At 44.0% G+C, this 25,477-nt stretch overlaps 1 protein-coding gene across 3 annotated transcripts in view; it reads left to right on the top strand.

The window, feature by feature from the left end:
* The first annotated feature begins 5,455 nt into the window (after positions 1-5,455).
* Positions 5,456-25,477, top strand: part of TUBGCP3 (tubulin gamma complex associated protein 3) — a 112,606-nt gene continuing 92,584 nt past the window's right edge. For 2 of the 3 annotated variants that reach the window (XM_030568809.1, XM_030568801.1), the window contains exons 1-3: positions 5,458-5,674; positions 16,210-16,317; positions 22,113-22,180. In XM_030568809.1, coding sequence (XP_030424669.1) covers positions 5,599-5,674; positions 16,210-16,317; positions 22,113-22,180 — 252 coding nt within the window. In that variant the 5' untranslated portion in view covers positions 5,458-5,598. Of the gene's footprint in view, positions 5,675-16,209; positions 16,318-22,112; positions 22,181-25,477 lie in introns of all 3 variants that reach the window. The other variant, XM_030568816.1, reaches the window with a different exon arrangement.

The following is a 25,477-nucleotide window of genomic DNA, read 5'->3' as shown; positions in this document are numbered from 1 at the left end:
TTAATGCGCTTTGTTCGGCCTCCAGAAGTGTCCTACAATGCCTGTTCTAGCCACTCTGGTCATCACTTCGAATTCTGATGCTGTGCCCTCAGGTGACCAACCATCAGACCTGCCCTTTAAATTCTCTGGGAATTTTGAAAATCCCCTTCCTGTTCACTCAGCCAGGTGTGGAGTGCTCTCAGCAAAACTTTCCAGGTGACCATGCCTCCACACGCCAGGTGATTCCCAGTATGGAGCAAGGGCGAGGTGCTGGACCTCATCAATGTTTGGAGGAGGAAGCTGTCCAGTCCCAGCTGCACTCCAGCCATAGGAATTACAATACCTTCGGGCAGATATCAAGGGACATGATGGAAAGGGGCCATGACTGAGATGCCCTGCAGTGCAGGGTTAAAGTGAAGGAGCTGCGGAATGCCTACTGCAAAGCCCATGAGGCAAACTGCTGTTCTGGTGGTGCCCCCGCAACCTGCCGTTTCTAGAAAGAGCTGGACGCGATACTTGGAGGCGACCCTACCAAGCTGCATGTGGGCCAAGGCAGAAACCACACTGCAGTAGAAGACCCTCCCTTGCTTCCTAGGTCTCCCTCAGGAGCGAGATATCTTCCAGGACAAAGTCGTCTTGAAAATGTGGGGACAGTTTTCAATATAGGAGTCCCCTGCAGCTGCTGGCTCTCCCCAAGGCACAGAAATCCAAAGGATGGTACAGCTATGAAACAATCAGTCCCCCTTGACCCTGTGCTTACTCACCATTTTGGGGATCCCATGGGTTACGTGCACTTGCTTTGGGATGGGCAAATTATGCTATTGTGTAGACGGTGCTTGCCCTTAAGTACAGGGGAATCATTGCTATGTCTGGTGTGAACAATGCTGCCTCTGTTAAGTGTTGCGTTTTGCCTTTACAGATGCAACCTTGAGATCTCAGCCATCCGTGTTATCACCAGCCGAAAGACTGCAAAGAATTAGGAAGAGGCCACGTAGCAGCAAAGAAGACCTGCTACATGAAGTAATACAGCAGTCCCTTAATGAGAATCTAAAGGCACAGGAGTGGAGGGATAGTGAAAGGAGGATCCACCAGCAGAATGAGGAGCACCGGCAAAAAAGCGCGGAGCTCCAGCAGCAAAGCACGGTTTGACTGTTAAGCATCATGGAGTGCCAAGCGGACTCAATCCAGGTGCTAGTAGCCATGCAAGCGGAGCACAACAGCATCGCCTCCCCCCCCCGCAGCCCTTGTCCCAAAACTCTTTCCCTTGTGCACCCATTTCACCTCTAACCCACTTTTCCCAACATCCAGGTTCTTATCTCCACCAGCTGCCTCCAACACCTGTAACTTCACCACCGAGCCCTGAAAACTATGACCCTTACCTACTGCACTCAACTCCCATCTCCATGCATTATAACCATCCTGAAGTGCAGGAAGGCTGAGTATGATAACAGGACATACGTAAATCTGTGATTGTACCAATCCCCACCCTACCCCCTTATCCTTTCTGTTTCCCAAGCATTTGTTTCTTTTCAATAAATGGATTTTTTGGCTTTGAAATCATTCTTTATTATTTCATAAAGTAACAGATATCTCACCCCAGGAAAGCACCAGGCACTGCAAATCAGTGTAGCAAACACAGATTCCTGCTAACATTGGAACCATTGCATTTCACTCCCATGCAGGGCACCAGACATTCCTGGTGGTTTTCAGCCTCAAATTGCTCCCTCAAGGCATCCCTAATCCTTGCAGCCCCGCGCTTGGCCCCTCTAATAGCTCTGTTCTCTGGCTGTTCAAATTCAGCCTCCAGGTGTTGAACCTCCGAGTTCCATTCCTGAGTGAATCTTTAACCCTTCCTTTCACACATGTTACGGAGGATACAGCACAAGGATATAACCGCAAGTATGTTGTCATCAGCTAGGTCCAGCTTCCCACACAGAGAGCGCCAGCAGCCCTTTAAATGTCCAAAAGCACACTCCACAGTCATTTTGCACCGGCTCAGCCTGTTGTTGAACCGCTCCTTGTCGCTGTCAAGGCTCCCTGTGTAGGGTTTCATGAGCCACAGCATTAAACGGTAAGCGGGGTCTCCAAGGATCACGATGGACATTTCAACTTCCTCTATGGTGATCTTGGCTGGGAAAAAAGTCCCGGCTTGCAGCTTCCTGAACAGGCCAGTGTTCTGAAAGATGCATGCGTCATGCACTTTTCCGGGCCAGCCTGCGTTAATGTCAATGAAATGCTCACAGGCATCCACAAGCGTCTGGAGAACCATAGAGAAATACCACTTCTGATTAATGTACTTGGAAGCTAGTGCCAGAATTGGAATATGCGTCCCATCTATCACCCCTCTGCAGTTAGGGAAACTCATTTGTGCAAAGCTAGCCACAATGTCATGCACGTTACCAAGAGTCACAGTTCTTTTGAGCAGGATGCAATTAATAGCCTTGCAAACTTGCATCAACATGATTCCAGTGCTTGACTTTCTCACTCCAAACTGGTGAGTGACCAATTGGTAGCAGTCTGGAGTTGCCAGCTTCGAGGCTGCAATAGCCACCTGCTTCTCCACCGTGAGGTCAGCTGTCAATCTCGTGTCCTTGCACCACAGGATGTGGGCAAGCTCCTCATACAGTCCCATGAAAGTGGCTTTTCTCATCCAAAAGTTCTGCAGCCACTGCTCGTCATCCCAGACTTGCAGGATGATGTGATCCCACCACTCAGTGCTTGTTTCCCGAGCCCAAAAGTGGCATTCCATGGTGGCGAGCATGTCTGTGAATGCCACAAGCAATCTCGTGTTGTATGTGTTACTCAAGTCGATATCATTGGAGTCCTCACTGTCAGTTCGGATCTTAAGGAGTAACTTGACTGCCAAAGATGACATGCTAGCAAAACTCAGCAACATATTCCTCAGCAGTTCAGCCTCCATTCCCACAGACCGAAAGGGAAGACAAAGTATGCAGTATAAGAAAGGTTGAAAGATGGTGCCAAATGTGGACGGAAGCACAGGGATTGCTGGGATGTGAACTGATGCATCATAGGAAGTTGGGACAGGACCCAGAATGCCCCCCTGCCCCCTTCCCACAAGCAACAGCGCCAGATTGGGAAGAGGTGTACCATAAGGCACCACTCCCAATGCTGCTGCAAGTGCCGCAAAGGTGGCCACGCCAGTGCGCTTGCAGCTGTCAGTGTGGGCAGACTGCAGCACTTTCCCTACTGTGCTCTACGAAGGCTTGTTTAACTCAAAGCACTCTGTATTTGCAAGTGTAGCCATGCTCTTAGATTTTAAGCTTTTGTGGGGCAGGGACTATATTTTTGTTCTGTGATTCTACAGCTCCTAGCACAATGGGGTCTTGGTCCATGACTGAAGCTTCTAGCTGCTATGGTAATACAAATGATAAATGATACCCATGATATTATCTCAGAAGCATAAACAAAGAATATGGTTTTGTTGTGATTTAGCAGTTGGAAACCTAAATGGGTAATTGCATGTGTGTTCACTCATGCATGAGTATGTGCATTTTAACAGTGTGTTCTTATTATTCTGCTTCATAATGTTTTTTTTTAGTTTTCGAGCCATGACCTATATAATAGTCATAATTAGAAATGATTAGCAGGAGCAGAAACTGTTATAGTTAAAGTGTGTCCATTTTACAAACTGAAAGTATGTCAGTAACAAAATGTTTGTTAGTTGTTAGGTTTCCTTGGGATCTAAAGAGTTTGTGATGTAACAATGTTTCCTCGTGCTGTATTGTCAATGTTCTTTACAGGGTATATGAGTAACCACTCATGTGCTTTGATAGATGAAATGTATTTACATTAAGTCAAACACTTGAACGTCAGCAAATGCCAGTTTTATGATAAGCCATTCAACCTTAATTCTACCTGTTTGGGCTTCTATCATGTGCACTGAACGAGGAAAAAGTTTGTGGAAAAAGTGATAAGTGATCATCTAACTAAAGACTGTACCATAATACATACACACAATAGAGCTGAATTAAAGTTGCACAGGTAACTACAACAATGACATTTCCTAACTTTTGAGTGCCTGACTTTGCAAACTAAATAATTTGCCTTTATATCATTTTATAGATTTTTAATTTTTTAAAAGACTCAGGTCAAAACAAATTTTATTATGTACAGGTGTAACAACTCACATATCGTGCATTATCAGCAGGGTTTTAGACCTTGAATATTCAGCATTGCAGAGCAGATTGTTAGCCCTTGAGCTATGGCAATAACTACACGAACTGGCTGCAGGAGAAAATTGTCCTGGTGTGGAGGGGCAGGTGTGATGGTCTGTTAGTTCCAGAGGGTTGTCATGGGAGCCTGGTCCAGCTCTTTCTAATCCCCGCAGGAGTTGTGGGAGCTTCTGTCCTATGTGGGACCACCTGAGGAGAAGATGGGATTCTGGGACTTCTAGTATTTTGGTCAAGCTGGTGGTCCATAACCAAGATGGAGGTACACATACACATATCTGCTTTCAAGAGGAACATGAAAAGCCTGATATTTCTGTCTTTCCTGACATCCTCAGCCACCTCCCTCCAAATAGCAAAATTTTCCTAGTGTTTCTGTCTTTTCTGTTCAACATCACTATTAAGTGGTGGAACTACATAATCCCTAGCCAAGGTGAAGCCCAAACTCCAGAGATTATGGAGGCTGTAAATCTCCATCAGATCCTGCATCTGTAGCCGGGTGGGCAAGCAGTGCAGGCATGGTATGATGGTTTCTTTTGGGCCACAACCTTGTTTGCATTGAAGATAGCTGAAATTTTTCCAGTGAAACAGTTTTTCCACAGAATGGAAATGTTTCAAGGGACAGTGAATTGATAACAAGCATGTGTGAAAGGAAATTACCAAATGTTTCTTTTTGATGTTTGTTAGAGTAAGATTTATAATTTCAATTTTTCTATGAAATATGGGGTAATGTATAACATAAGAATCACACTGCTAAGCTGCAGCGAGCTATTGGGGAACATGGTATTTGGAGAAGGCAGATGAAATTTTGATTTTTCATCCCAGTTCAGGATGGAAACAAGTCTTGGAATTTTGCAATCTCCTGGGGGCTGGACGGTCCGTATCTTGGCGGCCCTCATTTGCAGCATGACACAATGCGGTGACATCACAGCGTGGTGGTGCAGCTGGTGACACAGAGCAGATAGGGTGACAGCCTGAAACAACTCCGGGGCATCACCATAGCGGGGAGCAGGAGAGTCTTGGGTCTGGGAGGGGCCCTCTAGACCCCCCCCAACCTGTCATCATCACGGAGGGGGCGAAGGGAGGGAATCTGAATATTCCTGTCCTGATTTCTGTGCTAATCCCAGCCGCCCCTGCGATGGTAACGGACTCTACGTGTGGGTCTGGGGTCAGGCTGTGGCCGAGAGGCCCAGGGGTCAATTTGTGCCCCGGAACCTCTCCGCCGGGCTGTGTGAGGCGGGCGGGAGGTGTTCGGCGCTGCGCGCTCCGTATCTCCCCGCGCACAGGAGCATTGTGGGCGCTCGCTGCTTTCCGCGGGTTCAGTTAAAATGGCGCCCTAGGTAACGGGAGGCGGCGGTGGCCGTTAGGCTGTGAGGCGCAGGGCGCGCGCGCGCGGCAGTTGCAGAGGGCGGTCCCACGCCCCGGGGTGAGGATGGCGTGTCCGGATCAGAAGTCCCCCAACGTTCTGCTCCAGAACCTGTGCTGCCGCATCCTCGGCAAGAGCGAAGGTAACAGCCCCCCCCGCCCGGGAGCGCGCGGACAGCGGGGCGCCGCCCCGCGCCCGGGCCCGCGGCTGAAACTCAGGCCCCCTGCGTGCGGGTGGCGGCGGCTGTCAGCCCGCAGCTCGCTGGAGCAGTGGGGCCGTGCCCGCCCTGAGCGGCAGCCAGACGCGGGCCGGGGGATGGAGAGCCCTGCCCCAAGGGAGAGGGAGAGGGAGGGGGTGGGGCGGCGGCTGAGAACCTGCTCCTTGCCGCGGCCCGGAGGCGGCTGTGTGCCTGGCCGTGACCCTGGGGAAGTGGAGGAGAAGGAACTCGGGGAATAGATGGCGAGGGTGGGACGTGCTCTCCTTGTGTGTTTCTAGGATCCAGAAAAGGGAGAAGAGAGACCCAGTGGAGAGAGTGAAACGTCCATTTGCCTGCTGCTGTGGTAGCTGGGAAAAGGGGACACCCCTGAGCATCTCTCTCTCTTCTCTCCAAAGGGCTGCAACCAAGGCAGTGATTCAGCCTTTAGCAGCAGAAGCAAAATACTTAGGACTTGTCCACACTTACAGCGCTGGAGCGGTGCCCCTTCAGCGCTGAGTGAAGACTCTCTCCAGTCGGTGTAAGTGCTCCATTTCCCTGAGGGCTAGTCTACAGTACCCATGCTGATGGGTGAGCGCCCTTCTCGGCATGCTACTTACTCTACCTCAATGATCCCCAACATGGTGCCCAGGGGCGCCATCTTAATGCGCCCGCGTCCTAACACCCGGGAGAGCACCTGCCGGCGTTTCAGCGGGGCAGCGGGGACGCTGATGCTGCTTGCTGTTGACAAGTGATGTCATTGAGAGGTGTCACTCTCAGATTTTGGTGAGGATGCCTCTCGATGATGTCGCTTGTCGACAGCAAGTGGCGTCATTGAGAGGCAATGCTGCCGAAATTCAGTGGCATTTCGGCGGGTACTCCACTGCCATAGTGGTCCTTCGGCTGGCGCCTGCCAGCCAAAAAGGTTGGGAACCACTGCTCTACCTCCAGGGGGGGAGGATCTTTTGCTGACATAAAGGCTGTACACAGTGGCACTAGGTTGATGTAATTTAGGTCGTTTAGGGGGATATCTTTCATGCTCCTGAGTGATATAAGTTACATTGACTTAAGCAGTAGTGTGGACCAGCTTGAGAGGCGGTAGTTATGTCAATGGGAGAAGGCCTCCTGTTGACATATCACTATCTACACTCAGGGTTAGATTGGTATAACTGCATTGCACAGGGATGTATTTTCCATGCTTCTGAGTGACATAGTGACGTGTGTAGTGTAGCCCAGGGCTTAGTTTAATTCTGCTACTCAGAGCCTGAGGACAGCCACAAAACACTGTCAACAGCTGTGTGCCTGGCTCTTGCCCTGGAGGTTGCCTAAAAGGTGTGTCTCACTTACCCCTTCTGTGAGAATGTTCATCCCCTTCCCCTGCTCTGTTACCCCCCTCCTGTAGCTCAGCTCTGACTTGCTAATGGCCTGTGCTGGGCATGGCAGCAGCCATCTCTGGACTGGAGCATTGGGCTAGATGGCAGCTGGCTAGACACTGAGCTGAAAGGCTGTGCTCCCTGGGGCGCGGTGCTGCCTGGCAGCATACAGATCCTTGGCTTGTAAGTGTTAAATTTTGAAGTTCCCTGTCCCTTGCTGATTCTTAGGCTACATCTACGCTACCTCTTTTGTTGATAAAGCTTACGTTGCTCAGCGGTGTTAAAAAACCCCCAGACGCAATTGGTGTGGACAGCATCTCCTACCGCTGCTCGCTGGGGGGTTGTTTAATTATGTTGATGGGAGAGCTCTCTCCCCTCAGCATAGAGCGGCTACATGAGAGATCTTACGGCTGTGCTGCTGTAAGCTCTCTGGTGTAGATATGGCCTTAGAAGAAAAAGCTGCTTTCTGGATAGAGATGCTCTTCCCTGGAAGATGGGGGTTGGGGTGGCTTGTCACTCTCTTCCATGGGGAAGGACATGCCTCTGCTCTCCCTCTTTTGATTCCTAGAAATATATAAGGAGAGCACTTCCAACCCTCTCCATCAATTCCCTGTCCTAATTTTCCTCCCTTCTCCATCACATAAACTCTTCTTTGCTGCTATCCTGTCAAGCCACTCTTCCGTCGGCTGAATGAGGTCTACAAGGGCTTAGACCAGTGGTTCTCAACTTATTTATCATATATGTGGCCCACAATATGTTACCTGGGCCACCGGAGCTGGGTGGCAGGGCAGCAGCAGCTCCCGGACCCCTGCCATGTGGGGCTGACCGGCTGCCCCGGACCCCGTGGGACTGGCTGGGAGCCCCAGACTCCTGCCACGCAGGGCGGGCCAGCAGTCCCGACTGGACCCCAATCCTGCTGTGATGGGGCAGCCTGGGCCCCACTGCTCTGGGAAGCCGGGAACTCAGACCCCGCTATGTGGGCTGGCCTTTAATACACAGCTGAGCTGGGCCACAGCTGTGTGCTAGTTGGGCCGCATACGGCCAGCAGGCTGCAGGTTGAGAATCACTCGCTTAGACAGATTTGTGTGGCTGCCCCCAGGCTTTGATCAGTAGTACTAAGTACTTGGTTGCTGCTAGAGGCTGAATCCCTGCCTTGCCTCCAGCTGCTTAGGACATGTCTACACATAAAACCCTGCAGTGGTGCAGCTGTGCTGGGATAGTGCTTCAGTGAAGATGCTACTGTGTTGACGGGAAAGCTTCTCCCATCGGTGTAGTTAGCAACTGCCCTTGCAGAGGTGGATTATGTCGATGGGAGAAGCCCTTCTGTTGATACAATGCTTTCTACACTGGGGGGTTAGGTTGGTATAACCGTGTCACTCAAGGGTGTGGATTTTTCACACCCCGAGCAATATAGTTATATCAGTGTAAGTCTGTAGTGTAGACCTGCCCTCAGGAAGATGAGAAGACGACACTCATGCTTTGTCCCCTTTTTCCAACTGCCATAATAGTAGGAAAATGGAAGTTTGACCTTGCCAGAGAAAATAACTTATTTGCTAACTGGGCAAATGAACTATTTAAAGTCTCGATAGTATTGTCTTATAATACCTACAACTTCTCAAGTCATATCCATTTCAACAAATGGTATGTGAATGCCGTCTGTCCTACTAGTATTCCTCTACCCCGATATGATGCTGTCCTCAGGAGCCAAAAAATCTTACTGCATTATAGGTGAAACTACATTATATCGAACTTGCTTTGATCCGCCAGAGTGTGCAGTCCCCCCCCCCCGGAGCACTGCTTTACTGTGTTATATCCGAATTCGTGTTATATCGGATCGCGTTATATCAGGGTAGAGGTGTACTTACATGACAGTTCCTGCCAGCAAGTGGTATTATTGACTCAGTAGGCAAAATCTCTTCCCTGCGTTTCAGTTCTGAAGCAATGAATTCCCTAACTTTGTACTAGAGGCATTATACAGCAGGCGATGTTGCCTTTTTGACATTAAATTTAAAACCAAGTTATAGACTACCTGTCATTAGAGATCCATGGCCCTTGCAGCCTTTATTTTTTATTTAAAGTTAACTTTATTGATGTTATATTGTATCATTGAGGGTTTGACTCTGGCAGCTTAAGTCTCAAGTTAACAGAGTTATCACTGCTTGTTTTAAAGCTCATTGGAACACATGAAACCATAGGCAAGTAAAGTATACAGTCACAAGAAGAAAGTCCACTATCTTTTATCAATTTTATTAAAGTTACCGACAAAGTTATGAATGTCACAGCATACACAACTCCTAGATATATCCATGCACCAGTTATAACTACAGACGTACATCCTCCTAGATAGTGTTAGGGTCTGATGGGTCTTTTATGGATTGATCATCAATAAAAGGATGGTTCCTGCTGGAGTTCTCTCATAGGAAACTCAGTTTTACCGCTCTGGGCAACTCATTTTTATAATGTGATTCCTGTACATGCACAGAATGTAGAGATAGGCAGAAAGTGTCAGCCCTCTTTTTTTTTTGCATTGATCTGGTGTGCCCTAGAACTTAAGGGACCCTTGATTTCTGTAGGTTGTGTGGGTTCTCTTTATTCTCATTAGCGCTGATGCACGACCTGTATCCTATGGTTAAGACACATGTTGGAGGCAGAAGTGCCTCTACTGCATTTTGTGATTTTTAAAATTAATCCTCTAGCTCAGGGGTAGGCAACCTATGGCACGCATGCCGAAGGTGGCATGTGAGCTGATTTTCAGTGGTACTCACACTGCTCAGGTCCTGGCCACTGGTCTGGGGGACTCTGCATTTTAATTTAATTTTAAATGAAGTTTCTTAAATATTTTAAAAACCATATTTACTTTACATACAACCATAGTTTAGTTATATATTATAGACTTATAGAAAAACCTTTAAAATGTTAAAATGTATCACTGGCACGCAAAACCTTAAATTAGAGTGAATAAATGAAGACTCGGCACACCACTTCTGAAAGGTTGCCGACCGCTGTTCTAGCTATTTTTTTCCCCTCAGTATTGCCACTTGGTACCTCTTTTACCATAATCTTAGGGCATCAGGTTATTCTTCTGTCCCTTACTTATTTCAGCATGTCTTATCTCCAAGTCCTAAAATAGCTAAGTTAAAAATCTTGAAGGCCTCAGCCTACAGGTCTCGTATTTCAGCCTTTCTTACTTAGATATCTAATACATGATTATTTCTTCTAAATACTGATCAGTCTTATACTTCTATTATTCTACAATTTAACTGTATTTACATACAGTGATGTGTGATGTTATGATTAAGGTGTTACAATAAATGAATAATAAACTAAAATAATGGGCTACACCTTTCAGACTTAGGGGACTTAATTCCAATGTCCTGGACAAAAAACAGTTTATATAGCTATAAATTCCCTGTCTAACAATTCCCATTGAAATTTCAGTTGGAAAAGAGATTGCTCTAACTACACCAACTGTACAGAATTGTCACTTTTGAGTCCTTGATCTTTAGCACAAGACTACAACTACTCCCTTAGGCCATGTCTATACTTACAGTTTTGCAGCGCTGGTAGTTACAGCTGTGTTCGTACAGCTGTGTAGGGCCAGCGCTGCAGTGTGGCCACACTGACAGCTACCAGCGCTGCAATGTGGCCACATTTGCAGCACTTGCAGCGCTGTTGGGAGTGGTGCATTGTGGGCAGCTATCCCAGCATTCAAGTGGCTGCAATGTGCTTTTCAAAAGAGGGGGGTGGGGTGGAATGTGACAGGGAGCGTGGAGGAGACAGACAGAATGGATTTTTGGAGTTGGAGCTGAGAACAGTGTCCTGCCTTGCAAGTTCTAAGGACTGGAAGACGCACAGTGCCTACCTTCAATCATTTTAAAAGTTCTAACTCCCTTCCCCCACTCCTCTCTCATTCACGAAATGCAAATTATGTACTTCTAAATACCCGTCAGACCAGATAAGCAACTGCTCAGCACAGACTTCCCCCTCTCCCTCTGCCGTGTGAGAGTGCTGTTTCTCTCTTCAAGCAAACAGCTGTGAACATTCCAAAGTAATTCCCCTGCCTGCCTCCGCTTGCTCAGCAAACAGGAGCTGAGTTTGTTTTTTAAATAAGCAGTTTGGCTGAACTCCGAGCTCTCCCTTTCTTCCGGGTTGTTGTGGACAGGAATTCTGGGATACCTCCTTATACCCCGGAGGTCAATAAAAGCGCTGGTTGGCGTCCACACTTGCTGACCAGCGCTGGATCCCCAGCGCTGGAATCCCTACACCCGAGGCTCGACCGGGTGTACAGCCAGCGCTGCAACCAGGGAGTTGCAGCGCTGGCCGTGCTTTGCAAGTGTGGCCACATCCTAAGTTGCAGCACTGTAACCCCCTCACTAGCACTGCAACTCTCTAGTGTTGCCATGGCCTTAGTTCCTTAAGGCTTTTTGATGGTTGTAGGCAGTGATTATCTGTGCTGTGTAAGACAGCCCCTTGTTAGCTATTTATGCCATCCCTTATTGAGATCAGTACTGTTATCTGAATGTCACTCAGTTCCTTCTTTGGTAACCAGGAAAAGAGCATTACTTATTCAATTTTTGGAATTGAAGACTTTCTTTTCATGAGACTCCAGTGCCTGTCTTGATATTTTTGGGGCTGCTTCAATGTGCCTATGTAGGTCTAGCTCCAGCATAAAGAAGCTTTCCAGTTGGTCACTTCCTTTGAATTTTTATTTAAAAAAAAAAAAGTCACTCTCATAATACTTCATCTGTGTCATGGAAATGCTTCAATTGAAACTTCTAGTTCTAGTGAGGCGTGTAAGATGCTCTGTCTAGTGGGATTTGGACTGTGGTACAGCTTGAAAAATATGAGGAAATATCCGCCAGTCTTGTTATCACAGTCTGTATCTTGGAGCAACTCCAAAAGTGTATTAACCAAGGCAAAGCTGGCAGACCTTGTGAATTTTCCAGCTCTGTCAAGTCCACTTCTTGGAAAACTTGTCTTGCCTGAAGACTCAACTCTTGGTATCTTGTTCTTTAAATAACTAACATGCTTGAAGTATCTAAGATGATGTTTCCCTCTGTTTCTAAGGCCATTTTCACTGATGTGATCATTTAGTTTTTTGAGATCTCATTAATGACTCTTAGAATTCTGCTCTGATAACATTTGTCACAGGGATACACGGGTAGAGTTAGTCTTCCTGTTCAGATTATATATTTATATAATTCATGCCTGTTTATGATCTCTAGCTGAGTATTGGACAGCTAGCTCCTTTAATCTGTGGTGTCCCTTGCGGTTAGAGTGAAGGAAAAATCTGTAGCTGATGATCAGTATCATACACTATGTTTCATACAGTAATGTACTCTGACATATTTTATAGCATCTTATATGCAGGGCTTTCAGAGAACTTAGAAATATTGAGTGAAAACTTGTAACTCAACTGTGAGATAAAACCTATCTCCTTATGTCAAGGGAAGAAAACGTATGAATGATTGGCTAAGCTGGCAAGAAATTCACTCTGGGGAAAAGGTCCTCCAGAAAAGTTTATTCTAATTGCTAATGAACTCAGAGGAGCCTTCTTCAAATAGGCTTGTTTACTACACTGCAAGATGAATCACTGTTTTTGCCCACCAAGGATTCTCCCTCCTTCCCTCTTTAGTTTTTCTACGCTTTTCACATGTAGTTTGTTTAAAGCTCCTTTTAGGCTTTGAAATGGAACATGAAAACTGCATCATACAGTTCTGATAGGTCACACTGTGGAGGGGGAGGGGAGGAATGAATGCATGCATAAGGACATTCTCTATTAAGTGTCGGAAATTTGCATTTGCAGATGGAACATAAGAATCTACTTTAGGCAATTCAAATTAAGATTTTATAGATCTTGAATTATTGTTTGTTTGTTTTCTCCTCCTCCTGAATATAGCAAGCTTCTTACACTGTTTTTAACTTTTATGTATTTGGTAAATATAGTCTCTTACAATTAATGGCATTATTCCACTATGTTTGTATTCGTAATTTTTAGAATTTTGACAGTCTTCTGCTTGCTTCCTTTCTCTGCATAAAAAACTCACATCAGAACACTGAAAATTAAATCACCTCTTCCATAAACAATTTCATCCTACCCATCTATTAGGCATATCAAGATGACAGTGTTGTATAGCAGTTGCATTTGTTTACATATTTATACAATGAAATGTGTGTATCGTGTGTGTACACTTATATTTTAAGTTCATCTCATGTCTCATGGACGTTTGGGGGAGAAAGACAATTCAACAATACATGTGCTGCTTATGTAATAAATTTCCTGTGTGAGTTGCTTTTGGACTTATTACTGTTAAATATATGTATCTTTCTTTCTTTCTTTCTTTCTTTCTTTCTTACGACTTCTGTATGCCATCTTGCTTGTTCTGTACCTAAAGTCAGGAATCAAACACCAAAAGTACTCCCACAGAAAGAGTCTCTTGCAAATCAAGGACTTTGAAATCTTGGTGGGATAGGTAAACATTTTGATTCAAAGCTATTGTATGACTGCAGGTCCAATATGAATCTTAAGAAAAGTCTCAAATTCTGAAGGTTAGTCTCGCGAATTATTAAAGGAGGGGACCAAAAGGTCATTGGTTCAGTCTTAGCAGAGAGCAAGGACTGAATGGATAAAGAGACTGAATTACCATTTTGGCAACAGACGGTCTCTCCAAGTCAGGATAACCCAAAATATCCTTTTTAGGGTTAAGTCTCTCACTGATGAGGATTTGTTTTAAAATGTTGTTGTTTAAATTGAATATGGATAAGATTTCAAAATAACTGTTTAGAAACTTTGCTGCTTTTGTTCCATAATCTGCACAGCAAAATCATATTGCCCCAAAGAACTAGAAACATAGGTAGACTTTTACATTGGCTCATGTAGAGGCAGTTTTCAAGGGCACAGATACCATTATTTCAGAATTAAACATTTTGTTAATTTCTTAGACACACAGAAAGCAATACAGTTTTACTTGCTACAAAAGAATGTGTTTATAATTGTAACACATGTACACCATTAACTGTGACCCAAAATAAATGTTGTTTTTACTGGTAATCTCAAAATATAAATGCAATAGATTTGAAAAATAGAAATTGTATTGATCAGCTTCAAATGCAAGTCCCCATACCGTAGTGGGGCTATAAATTGATATCATAGTCACTGTCCTAATAGACAGTATATGCAACTCTCTCTCAAATAGATGCTGTAACAAAAGTTCTACTGCCTGTAATGAGGGGGATGTATAGTGGTGGTATAGCTGTGTCAGTCGCAGGATATTAGAGAGGGAAGGTGGGTGAGGTAATATCTTGTATTGAACCAACTTCTGCTGGTAAGAAAGACAAGCTTTGAAAAGTTGACTGACTGCTCTCCCATATATCCCTTAAAAGTATCTCTAGATGATAAAGTAGTACACTTAAAATTAATATTTCAGAGTTAAGGTATTGTAATTAAAACATATATTTATTTATAGTAGTAAAAATGTGGTGTGCATGGCCAGTGGAAGATTTTTGATGTATCTGCTCTTAAGTGCTTGAATTTATGAAAATATGGTGATTTACCTTGCACTTTAACACTCTCAACAGTTCTTGAAATGCATTTTTTTGTTTTAAGATAGTGCTGTAGCTCAGTTTCTGTGACTTACAAATATATTTGCAAAAGCATAAAGTGAAGACCTTTATGTAACTCTGCACATATACAGAGCCAAACCTGCCATAACAACTAGTAATATCTGAATACTTACACCAAAGGTCAAACGATATGATGGCATTGTTATATAATATAGTTTGTCAGACTTTTCCACCTGGGACCTCAAATCCACCAGCTATTGCTTTTCAGGACTCGCTCAAATTCTATAGCCCACTAATTAGAGTATGCTGCAAAAATCCTTGGAGAGTGGGGTTGGATAAGTGGTATTTGAGAGGTAGTGTTAGGGCAGGAGGAGCGGAGAATGTTGTCTTCCTCCCTTAAGCTGAATCCTAGTGCCAGTGGAATTTTGCTGGGTTTTTTTCTTTCTACAACGCAGATGGTACCCGCTTCTGGGTTGCTTTGCGTGGGTGGAAAAACTGAGGATTAAGCTGATTCTTCCGTTGTTAGTGTTAGATGTTGATCAAGGTTAAACTAGCACTCAGATGTGCTGGTTAATTGTCTTCCATTGCCAATATGAGATGAGAGCTCAGTGTTTGAGTGGCTTTTCTACACCTTGCCCTTCTCTGCCATATGGCTAGCATGCTGCTATACTTAAGTGTCTCCACTATGAATTTTATCTCTAAAATAAGTATATGATAAGTTTGTGATCATAATGAAATTGATTGTGACTAGTTGGATTTTTATAGGTTTTAAATGGAACTGGAGGCATACTTTTTTATTTATTTATTTTTTTTAGTAGAAAGTTACTGGGGTAAAGTACTTGGTCTTGTACATAACAGTTTAAGAAACTGAAAGATAATTTTGGTAGGGTGAAACAGTAAATAGTTTTAATTGATTTGTCAAAACTAATGAATAAACATGGTGTAAGAGTTAAATCAGATCTCTAATCAGTATGTTATATTACTATGGAATTCTGTAGTTTGACTTCAGTAAATCTCCAGTTTGATTCATGACCTTGAAATCTGCTCTTGGGGAGCCTGGAATTCAGACTTGCAGAATGCTTAGACTAGGGAGGAAAAAGAGATCATGCACCCTCCTTTTTCAGTTTGTGTGAATATTGGCCCATACCGAAGACATGTTATTGACTGAACTGTTCATGTTTGTAGATAGTACTGATGTTTGTTGCATGAAGCAAGATGCTAAGAAATATGCTGACAAAAGGAGGTGCCAGCATTTTTAAATTGAGTTTACTTCCATAATTGTATATGTGCTCTTGTGATTGTTTCTGCATAAGAGCATACAGGACAAAATACCCATGCAAGGTAGTATTAGGGGAAAGATTTGATCTAGTTGCTATCATATTTTATCTCGCATTTGAAACATCTACATTTTTTGTATTTTAATTTTAATTAAATTTTAAAAAATTAAATTTTAATTTGACTTAATCACTTAGTAACATGGCAGCTCTTATTTATTTTTTCTTCGTTTTAAAAGTTGGCTTAACTAATTTTTTTCCCTCCCTCTTTCAGCTGATGTAGCCCAGCAGTTTCAATATGCAGTGAGAGTTATTGGAAGCAACTTTGCTCCTACTGTTGAACGAGATGAATTTCTTGTTGCGGAGAAAATCAAGAAAGAACGTATGTCTGGCTTTCTTTCATCTTCAGTAATGTAGATCTGAATAATTTTAAAATGAATCAATATGTTTTGTAGAAGGTGAACATTCTAACCGCATTCTAAGTGTATTTTAAAATACCACTTCAAATACCAGAAACTAGCTCTATAAGCAATAAGGGTGAAACTTGCTCACCATAAACCTTAAATTTGACTCTAACAGGCAACTTTTAAAGTCAGGAAATGCCAAAGTGAGTTTTACACACACCTCAAATACAAAATACACTTTTTATAGTTTAAAAAAAAATACTCTGTTCTATTGCACTTTCTCTGCTTTGATACGAGAGCACCAAATGTAGTATGAAAGCCGTAGGGGTGCAGTAGGCGTAAACCTGTCACACTGGATCAGGATTAACATACATCATCGGTTAGAACTCCTCTTAAAGAATGTCTAAGGTAGAGTTCACATTGCCTTCTCCACAGAAGAATTGCAGAATTCTCCAACTCAAATTTTCAAAGCACAAATATTCTTCAATATGGACCTTCAACTCTGAAGGTTTTCTATGTATTTTGGTCATCATTACATAATGCAGCATATGCACCTGATTTATGCAGTAGATTTGACACCAAGAGTTTATAAACTTACTCTTTCCATTTCTCCCCACTTTGCCCTCCTCCCCTAATTTTGTAGGTTGAGTGAGCCCTCATGAAAAGAAATAGTGGGTTATATCCTTATTAACTCTTACTTAAGAATTGTAGTGCCGGAAGTGATTTTAGTTGCAAAAGTGTCCTTAATTGGTAGCTTTTAATACTGGCATGTAGAGTATTTGACACATTTATATTTGTTACTATGTAAAGGTTTTTATAGATTATTGCTTCATTTGGAGTCTATATGATTATTTTTACTGTAATGTGGTCTTTCAAATGGCTGCTTTAAAGCTTAAGGCAAAACTCCAATTTCCTGAAAAAGCCTTTCCTGTTTAACTGGTTAGATGATTGAGACTGAGGGTATGTCTACATCTACAATTTTGCAGCGCTGGTTGTTACAGCTGTATTAGTACAGCTGTATAGGGCCAGCGCTGCAGAGTGGCCACACTTACAGAAACCAGCGCTGCAAGTGGTGTTAGATGTGGCCACACTGCAGCGCTGTTGGGCGGCTTCAAGGGGGGTTCGGGGAACGCGAGAGCAAACCGGGGAAGGAGACCAGCTTCCCCGCGGTTTGCTCTCGCGTTCCCCGAACCCCCCTGCAAACCGCAGGGAAGGAGACCTGCTTGCACGGGGGTTCGGGGAACGCGAGAGCAAACCGGGGAAGGAGACCAGCTTCCCCGCGGTTTGCTCTCGCGTTCCCCGAACCCCCCTGCAAACCGCAGGGAAGGAGACCTGCTTGCTCGGGGGTTCGGGGAACGCGAGAGCAAACCGCAGGGAAGGAGAACTGCTTGCTCGGGTGTTTGGGGAACACGAGAGCAAACCGCAGGGAAGGAGACCAGCTTCCCCGCGGTTTGCTCTCGCGTTCCCCGAGCCCCCCTGCAAACCACAGGGAAGGAGACCTGCTTGCTCGGGGGTTCGGGGAACGCGAGAGCAAACCGCAGGGAAGGAGACCTGCTTGCATGGGGGATTCGGGGAACGCGAGAGCAAACCGGGGAAGGAGACCAGCTTCCCCGCGGTTTGCTCTCGGGTCCCCCCGGACCGCCTGCAAACCGCAGGGAAAGAGACCTGCTTGAAGGAGAGGCTTCCTCAGGTATGCTGGGATACCTGCTTATTCCACGGAGCTCAAGAAAAGCGCTGGTAAGTGTCTACACTTGATTACCAGCGCTGGATTACCAGCGCTGGATCCTCTACACCCGAGACAAAACGGGAGTACGGCCAGCGCTGCAAACAGGGAGTTGCAGCGCTGGTGATGCCCTGCAGATGTGTACACCTCCTAAGTTGCAGCGCTGTAACCCCCTCACCAGCGCTGCAACTTTGTGATGTAGACAAGCCCTGAGATACATTCTTTTGATGTATCGAAGTACTATGCCAAACTATTTCCACCTATGCTCTTCACCTTCTGTGTGATGTTGGGCAAATCACTTCACTTCTCTGTGCCTTATTTTTCCCATGTGTGGAATGGGAGTAATTTGCTTTCCATTCATAAATCTCAGAGGACTTTACAAAGCTTTCTGTAAGAGCTAAGGATTAGACCCACAAGGGAGTTTAGGCACCTGACTGCCATTCTAGATGCCTAAACTGAAAGTTTAGATTTTCAAAAGATCTCCTAACCTTGGAGAAACCTAAAATCCCATTACTCACCTAAATTTCTGTTGGTAGGCACGCACAAAGTTGTCTAAATTCTGACACTGCGGAACTGCTCCATGTTTAACTCGTGCCTAAATCCTGGTCGCTTCCTCAAACTAGGCTTTCCCACACTATCCTGCCTCCAGACCCTGATCCAGTAGAATGCCCAGAGACTGGCAACTGGATCAACCTCCACACACACAGCACAGAACTGGCAGTGATATAGTTCTGTCCCCACCCCACCCCACTTACACCAATAGCCCAGAGGTGAGAGGACTCACCCAGGATGTAGAAATGTTAGTTCCAAATGCTCCTTTGCCAGATGTAGACTTGAGCCCATGTCTCCCTCATCCCAGATGAGCACCCTAACTATTGGGTTGTTGGCTATTCTGCAAAGGGAGGTGGGTCTGTCCAACCCTCCGGTTGAAGCTGTTCCACTTTTTATAAAATATTTATTGGACCAGAGAGAGAATGAATGACTGCAATCCAGTTGTCAGGGAACTCATGTGGGACTCCCAAATTCTAGTCCCTGCTCCAATGATTGATGATTTAACAAGTGAAAAACCATTGTGTGTGACTGACTGACTCATTCTCATCCCAGAATGCCCAGTAGACTAGGCATTTGGGCATTCACCTGGGATGTGAAAAACCTGGGTTCAAGTCCCTGCTTCACATAAGGACATCAGGCAGAACTCAGGTGAGTGTGCTAACCAGTAGGCCATAGGGTATAAATGGACAACCACCACCTTCTCCCCAGCACTTACTACTGGCTAGCTTAGGCAGCTCCCTACTTATCTTGCTGGCTTTTGTGAATCCCATACTTAGGCAACTGATATAAAAAAATCAAGACACTTTGAAGTGGAGACATACAAGTCATGAGAGCATAAGTACAACTTAATAAATGTGAGGCCAGGTCTATATAGAGACATTCAGGAAAGTTAAGGTGACTCAGCTAAAGGTACAAAGTCAGTGCATGCTAAGACCACCTTACTCTTGAATAAAAACATCCACATGGGGTTTTAACGGGTTTTAACTTCTCATATTTAGTTGTTTTGACTTAACTTTTTCTGGAGTGTCGCTGTAAAGTAACTCCTCATAGACTCTAGGACTGGAAGAGACCTCGAGAGGTCATCGAGTCCAGTCCCCTGCCCTCATGGCAGGACCAAATACTGTCTAGACCATCCCTAATAGATATTTATCTAACCTACTCTTAAATATCTCCAGAGATGGAGATTCCACAACTTCCCTAGGCAATCTATTCCAGTGTTTAACTACCCTGACAGTTAGGAACTTTTTCTAACTGAATCTCCCTTGCTGCAGTTTAAGTCCATTGCTTCTTGTTCTATCATTGGAGGCTAAGGGGAACAAGTTTTCTCCCTCCTCCTGATGACACCCTTTTAGATACCTGAAAACTGCTATCATGTCCCCTCTCAGTCTTCTCTTTTCCAAACTAAACAAACCCAATTCCTTCAGCCTTCCTTCATAGGTCATTTCTCAAGATCTTTAATCATTCTTGTTGTTCTTCTCTGGACCCTCTCCAATTTCTCCACATCTTTCTTGAAATGCGGTGCCCAGAACTGGACACAATACTCCAGTTGAGGCCTAACCAGCACAGAGTAAAGCGGAAGAATGACTTCTCGTGTCTTGTTTACAACACACCTGTTAATGCATCCCAGAATCACATTTGCTTTTTTTGCAACAGTATCACACTGTTGACTCATATTAAGCTTGTGGTCTACTATGACCCCTAGATCTCTTTCTGCCATACTCCTTCCTAGACAGTCTCTTCCCATTCTGTATGTGTGAAACTGATTGTTCCTTCCTAAATGGAGCACTTTGCATTTATCTTTATTGAACTTCATCCTGTTTACCTCAGACCATTTCTCCAATTTGTCCAGATCATTTTGAATTTTGACCCTATCCTCCAAAGCAGTTGCAATCCCTCCCAGTTTGGTATCGTCCGCAAACTTAATAAGCGTACTTTCTACGCCAACATCTAAATCGTTGATGAAGATATTGAACAGAACCGGTCCCAAAACCGACCCCTGCGGAAACCCACTTGTTATACCTTTCCAGCAGGATTGGGAGCAATTAATAACGACTCTGAGTACGATTATCCAGCCAGTTATGCACCCACCTTATAGTAGCTCCATCTGAATTGTACTTTCCTAGTTTATCTATAAGAATATCATGCGAGACCATATCAAATGCCTTACTAAAGTCTAGGTATATCACATCCACCGCTTCTCCCTTATCCACAAGGCTCGTTATCCTATCAAAGAATGTTATCAGATTAGTTTGACACGATTTGTTCTTTACAAATCCATGCTGGCTATTCCCTATCACCCTCACTTAACATTGTCCCGGTTAACGTTGTTTCGTTATTAGGTCGCTGACCCTTTAGAGAACATATTCCTTTAAAGTCCTGCAATGTTCTCTTATAACATTGTTTGGCCCTACCCCCCGCCTAGTGCTCCTGCTGGGGAGCAGGATTGGGGCACGGGCTTCCCCCATTCTGCTTACGTAGCTTTCCAGCTGAGGAGCACAGTCGGGGCGCAGGGGCTTGCCCCGTTCCACCTGCCCAGCTTTCCAACTGGGGAGCGGGCAAGCCCCCACTCTGCTCCTGTGGAGTGCCAGGTAGGCGGAATGGGACAAGCCCCGCGCCCTGACCCTGCTCAACAGCTGGAATTCCCAGTAGAGTGCCCCAACCCTGCTACGGCCTTGCCTCAACAAAGCTTCACAATCATCATTGGTGAATACAGTATTAAACTGTTTGTAAAAATTTTAAATAATTTTAAACTGTATATGTATATAATGTCTTGTCTGGTGAAAAAAATTTCACCAGAACCTAACCCCACGTATTCCCGTTAATTCTTATGGGGAAATTGGATTCGCTTACCATCGTTTCATTTAAAGTTGCATTTTTCAAGAACATAACTAGGATGTTACATGAAGAGTTACTGTATAGGCAAGTCCTTACCTATATTTATTTGTAGAATGTTGTAGATCATCAGAAAGAGCTATGATACCTCAGAATTGAAATGGAATACAACTTTATCTCTGTCAATGGCTTGCTTACTTATGGCCCAACTGGTATGGACCCAAAGTCGTTATCATTTAACCCCTGTATAGTGATTGTGAAGTGAATAGATGATCTTTGCTAGATGCTATTTTGCAGAAAAAAATAGAATAACTCTTGGGACCTCTGTCTGCGGTCTGGGAATATGTCTTCACTGGAATAAAAGACCAGCGGCATGGACATTGCTGGCCAGGATCAGCTGATTTGGGCTTGGACTGTGGAGTTAAAAATTGTTGTGTAGATGTTTGGGCTCAGGCTGGAGTCTGGGTCAGCTGCAGGTGTTTGATTAATCTGTAGACATACCCTTAGAGGCTAAGGAGTGCATGTGTATGGAAAATGAACTCTGTCTTTATCCTCTTGCTTTCCTCCCACGCCATAAATTGCACAAATGTATCAATACAAAATAATGTTGTTACTATAATTGATGAATTAAGTTTCGTACCCTAAGAAGCTTTTTCCTCTTGACAGTTGTGCGACAAAGAAGGGAAGCGGATGCTGCTTTGTTTTCAGAACTTTACAGAAAACTCCATTCACAGGTATAGTAATGTGTGGCTTTACCAATAATTTCATTCTTACAATCTGTTTCTTCTGGACTTGCTATTAAATTGCCTATAGTTCAAAATGTCAGAAACTAGCTTGGATTAAAGTAAAATTGGAAAATATCAGCAGTGTTTTGGTTTGCGTATAACCGCATAAAGGATATTTTATGGGAAGGAAGTAGCTTTTGCAAAAATAGAAGTGTTTACTTTTTTGTGTGTAAAATTGAAGGATTATCTCACTGCCACTTATTTTTAGGATAATGTGTCCTGAAGTGTATCGATGTATTGATTTAGAAGTTAAGCAATCCACTTATTTTGAGTTTTTAAGTGATCTGAGGTTTTCATGTTGAAGGTTAAGGGTTTTGCTGACTTTGAGAGTTCTCCTAACACACAGGCACTTGTCAAAGAGCAGTGTATGTCAGTCTTTTCTGACAACAGAAGGTAATATGTAGAGTCTATGTATCAGAAGAAGGGGGAGTCTAAGGCTAGAATTTCAGATGAGATGGAAAAAAATCAATACTTTAAATGTGTCCTGAGTTCTCAGACTTGAACATCTATCATGTTTGATGAAAATCTCAGTGAAACTGAGATAGACAGTATCTTACATCATCTGTTTTGTGTAGTGTGATAGGGAGAAATATTGTAGGGATATTTTTAGTTAGCAAAAACCAATGTGCAGGATTAAAATTTCATAGACTCATAGACTTTCGGGTCAGAAGGGACCAATGTGATAATCTAGTCTGACCTCCTGCACAAAGCAGGCCACAGAAACCTACCCATCCATTTCTATAACAACCCCCTAACCTATGTCCAAGTTATTGAAGTCTTCAAATTGTGATTTGAAGACCTCAAGGTGCAGAGTATCCACCAGCAAGTGACCCATGCCCCACGCTGCAGAGGAAGGCAAAAAACCTCTAGGGCCTCTGCCAATCTGCCCTGGAGGAAAATTCCTTCCCGACCCCAAATATGGCGATCATCTAAACCCTGAGCGTGTGGGCAAGACTCACCAGCCAGCACTCAGGAAAGAATTTTCTGCAGTAACTCAGATCCCATCCCATCCCACCCCACGTCCCATCACCGACCACTGGGCGTACTTATCTGCTGGTAATCAAAGGTCAATTGCCAAAATTAAGCTATCCCATCATACTGTCCCTTCCATAAACTTATCAAGCTTAGTCTTAAAGCCAGATATGTCTTTTGCCCCCATTACTCCCCTTGGAAGGCTGTTCCAGAACTTCACTCCTCTAATGGTTAGAAACCTTTGTCTAATTTCAAGTCTAAACTTCCTAGTGTCCAGTTTAATCAGTGGTTTTCAACCTTTTTTCCTTTTTAGACTCCTAAAAAATTTTTTAATTGAGGTGCAGACCCCATTGGAAATTCAACCTGTGATCAGTTGCCCCCTACTGTAGAAGTCTTAGACTGAAAACTGACTGACTGAACAGAGTTCAGCTATAAATGTTGCACATTCTTGGCATAGCATTTAATGTGGCATGAGAAAGGGCGCTACACTGGGGACTTCTATGATAATGACAACATTTCTGGGTTTTGACCTGTAGGTGTGGGTGTTATAACCTTATTCCCAGATCTGGACCTTAGCGTCCAAAATATGGGGGTTAGCATGAAAACCTCCAAGCTTAGTTACCAGCTTGGACCTGGTACTTGCTGCCACCACCCAAAAAATTAGAGTGTTTTGGGGCACTCTGGTCCCCCTGAAGAACCTTCCCTGGGGACCCCAAGACCCAAATCCCTTGAGTCTCACAACAAAGGGAAATAATCCTTTTTCCCTTCCCCCCTCCAGGTACTCCTGGAGAGATACCCAGACACAAGCTCTGTGAAACTACACAGAGTGACTTCCCCTCTCTGTTCCCAGTTCTGGAACAAAAAGTACTTTCCTCTTCACCCAGAGGGAATGCAAAATCAGGCTAGCCAATTCAATACACACACAGATCTCCCCGATCTCTTCCTCCCACCGATTCCCTGGTGAGTACAGACTCAATTTCCCTGAAGTAAAGAAAAACTCCAACAGGTCTTAAAAGAAAGTTTTATATAAAAAGAAAGAAAAATACATACAAATGTGCTCTCTGTATTAAGATGATACAACACAGGGTCAATTGCTTAAAAGAATATTGAATAAACAGCCTTATTCAAAAAGAATACAAATCAAAGCACTCCAGCACTTATATTCATGCAAATACCAAAGAAAAGAAACCATATAACTTACTATCTGATCTCTTGGTCCTTACACTTAGAAACAAAAGATTAGAAAACAGAACTACTTCTCCAAAGCTCAGAGACAGCAGGCAGAGAGAAAACAAAGACCCCAGACACACAATTCCCTCCACCCAAAGTTGAAAAAATCCAGTTTCCTGATTGGTTCTCTGGTCAGGTGTTTCAGGTGAAAGAGACATTAACCCTTAGCTATCTGATTATGACAGTGGGTATTCACATATTTTTGGTTGATCAGAAAAACACAATGCCTGTTCTAGGATCTGAAACGTTTTCATTGTCACCTTATGTGGACATCTTGGACGTAGTTTGTGGGCCCCCAGAGGTCTGTGGACCACAGGTTGAAAACCATTGTAATAAAGAATTGTTAACATGGTTCAGTGACACCCCTTATCTTAAAGGAGAAAAATAACGTGTGTTAAGTAGGATATAAAAATGGTTCTACTAAGGATATTGTGGTGGTGAATTCTAAAGGCTAATATAATTGAGAACAAGAGCTTAGCAAGATCACATGAAAATGGGACACTTATATGGAGAACATCCAGAGTTACATCTAGAAAGAGTAAAAATTCCATACAGTAGTTTGGAAGGAATATAAACCCTCATACTTTTGGGCATAAGTGAGTCTCTGACTTCAGTGGGTTAGGAAGAAACAGCTGCTCACTCCAAGACTTTTTTAGCACTTTTTTGTGAAGCATCTGTGATCTTGCTAAGCTCTTGTTCCAAACTCCAGTCCTTATTTTTCCCCTTTAAGATAAGGGGTGTCACTGAACCATGTTAACAATTCTTTATTACAATGGTTTTCAACCTGTGGTCCACAGACCTCTGGGGGCCCACAAACTACGTCTAAGGTGTCCACATAAGGTGACAATGAAAACGTTTCAGATCCCAGAACAGGCATTGTGTTTTTCTGATCAACCAAAAATATGTGAATACCCACACCTACAGGTCAAAACCCAGAAGTGTTGTCATAATCATAGAAGTCCCCAGTTTAGCGCCCTTTCTCATGCCACATTAAAGAATACTAGACTCTATGGGACCATTGATGGGTAGTACCTGTCTCATTAC

The sequence above is a fragment of the Gopherus evgoodei genome, chromosome 1 (genome assembly GCF_007399415.2).
Source record: "Gopherus evgoodei ecotype Sinaloan lineage chromosome 1, rGopEvg1_v1.p, whole genome shotgun sequence".
Taxonomy (NCBI): Eukaryota; Metazoa; Chordata; order Testudines; family Testudinidae; genus Gopherus; species Gopherus evgoodei.
Note: the sequence above shows the minus strand (reverse complement) of the source record. Positions and strands in the feature narration are given on the sequence as shown.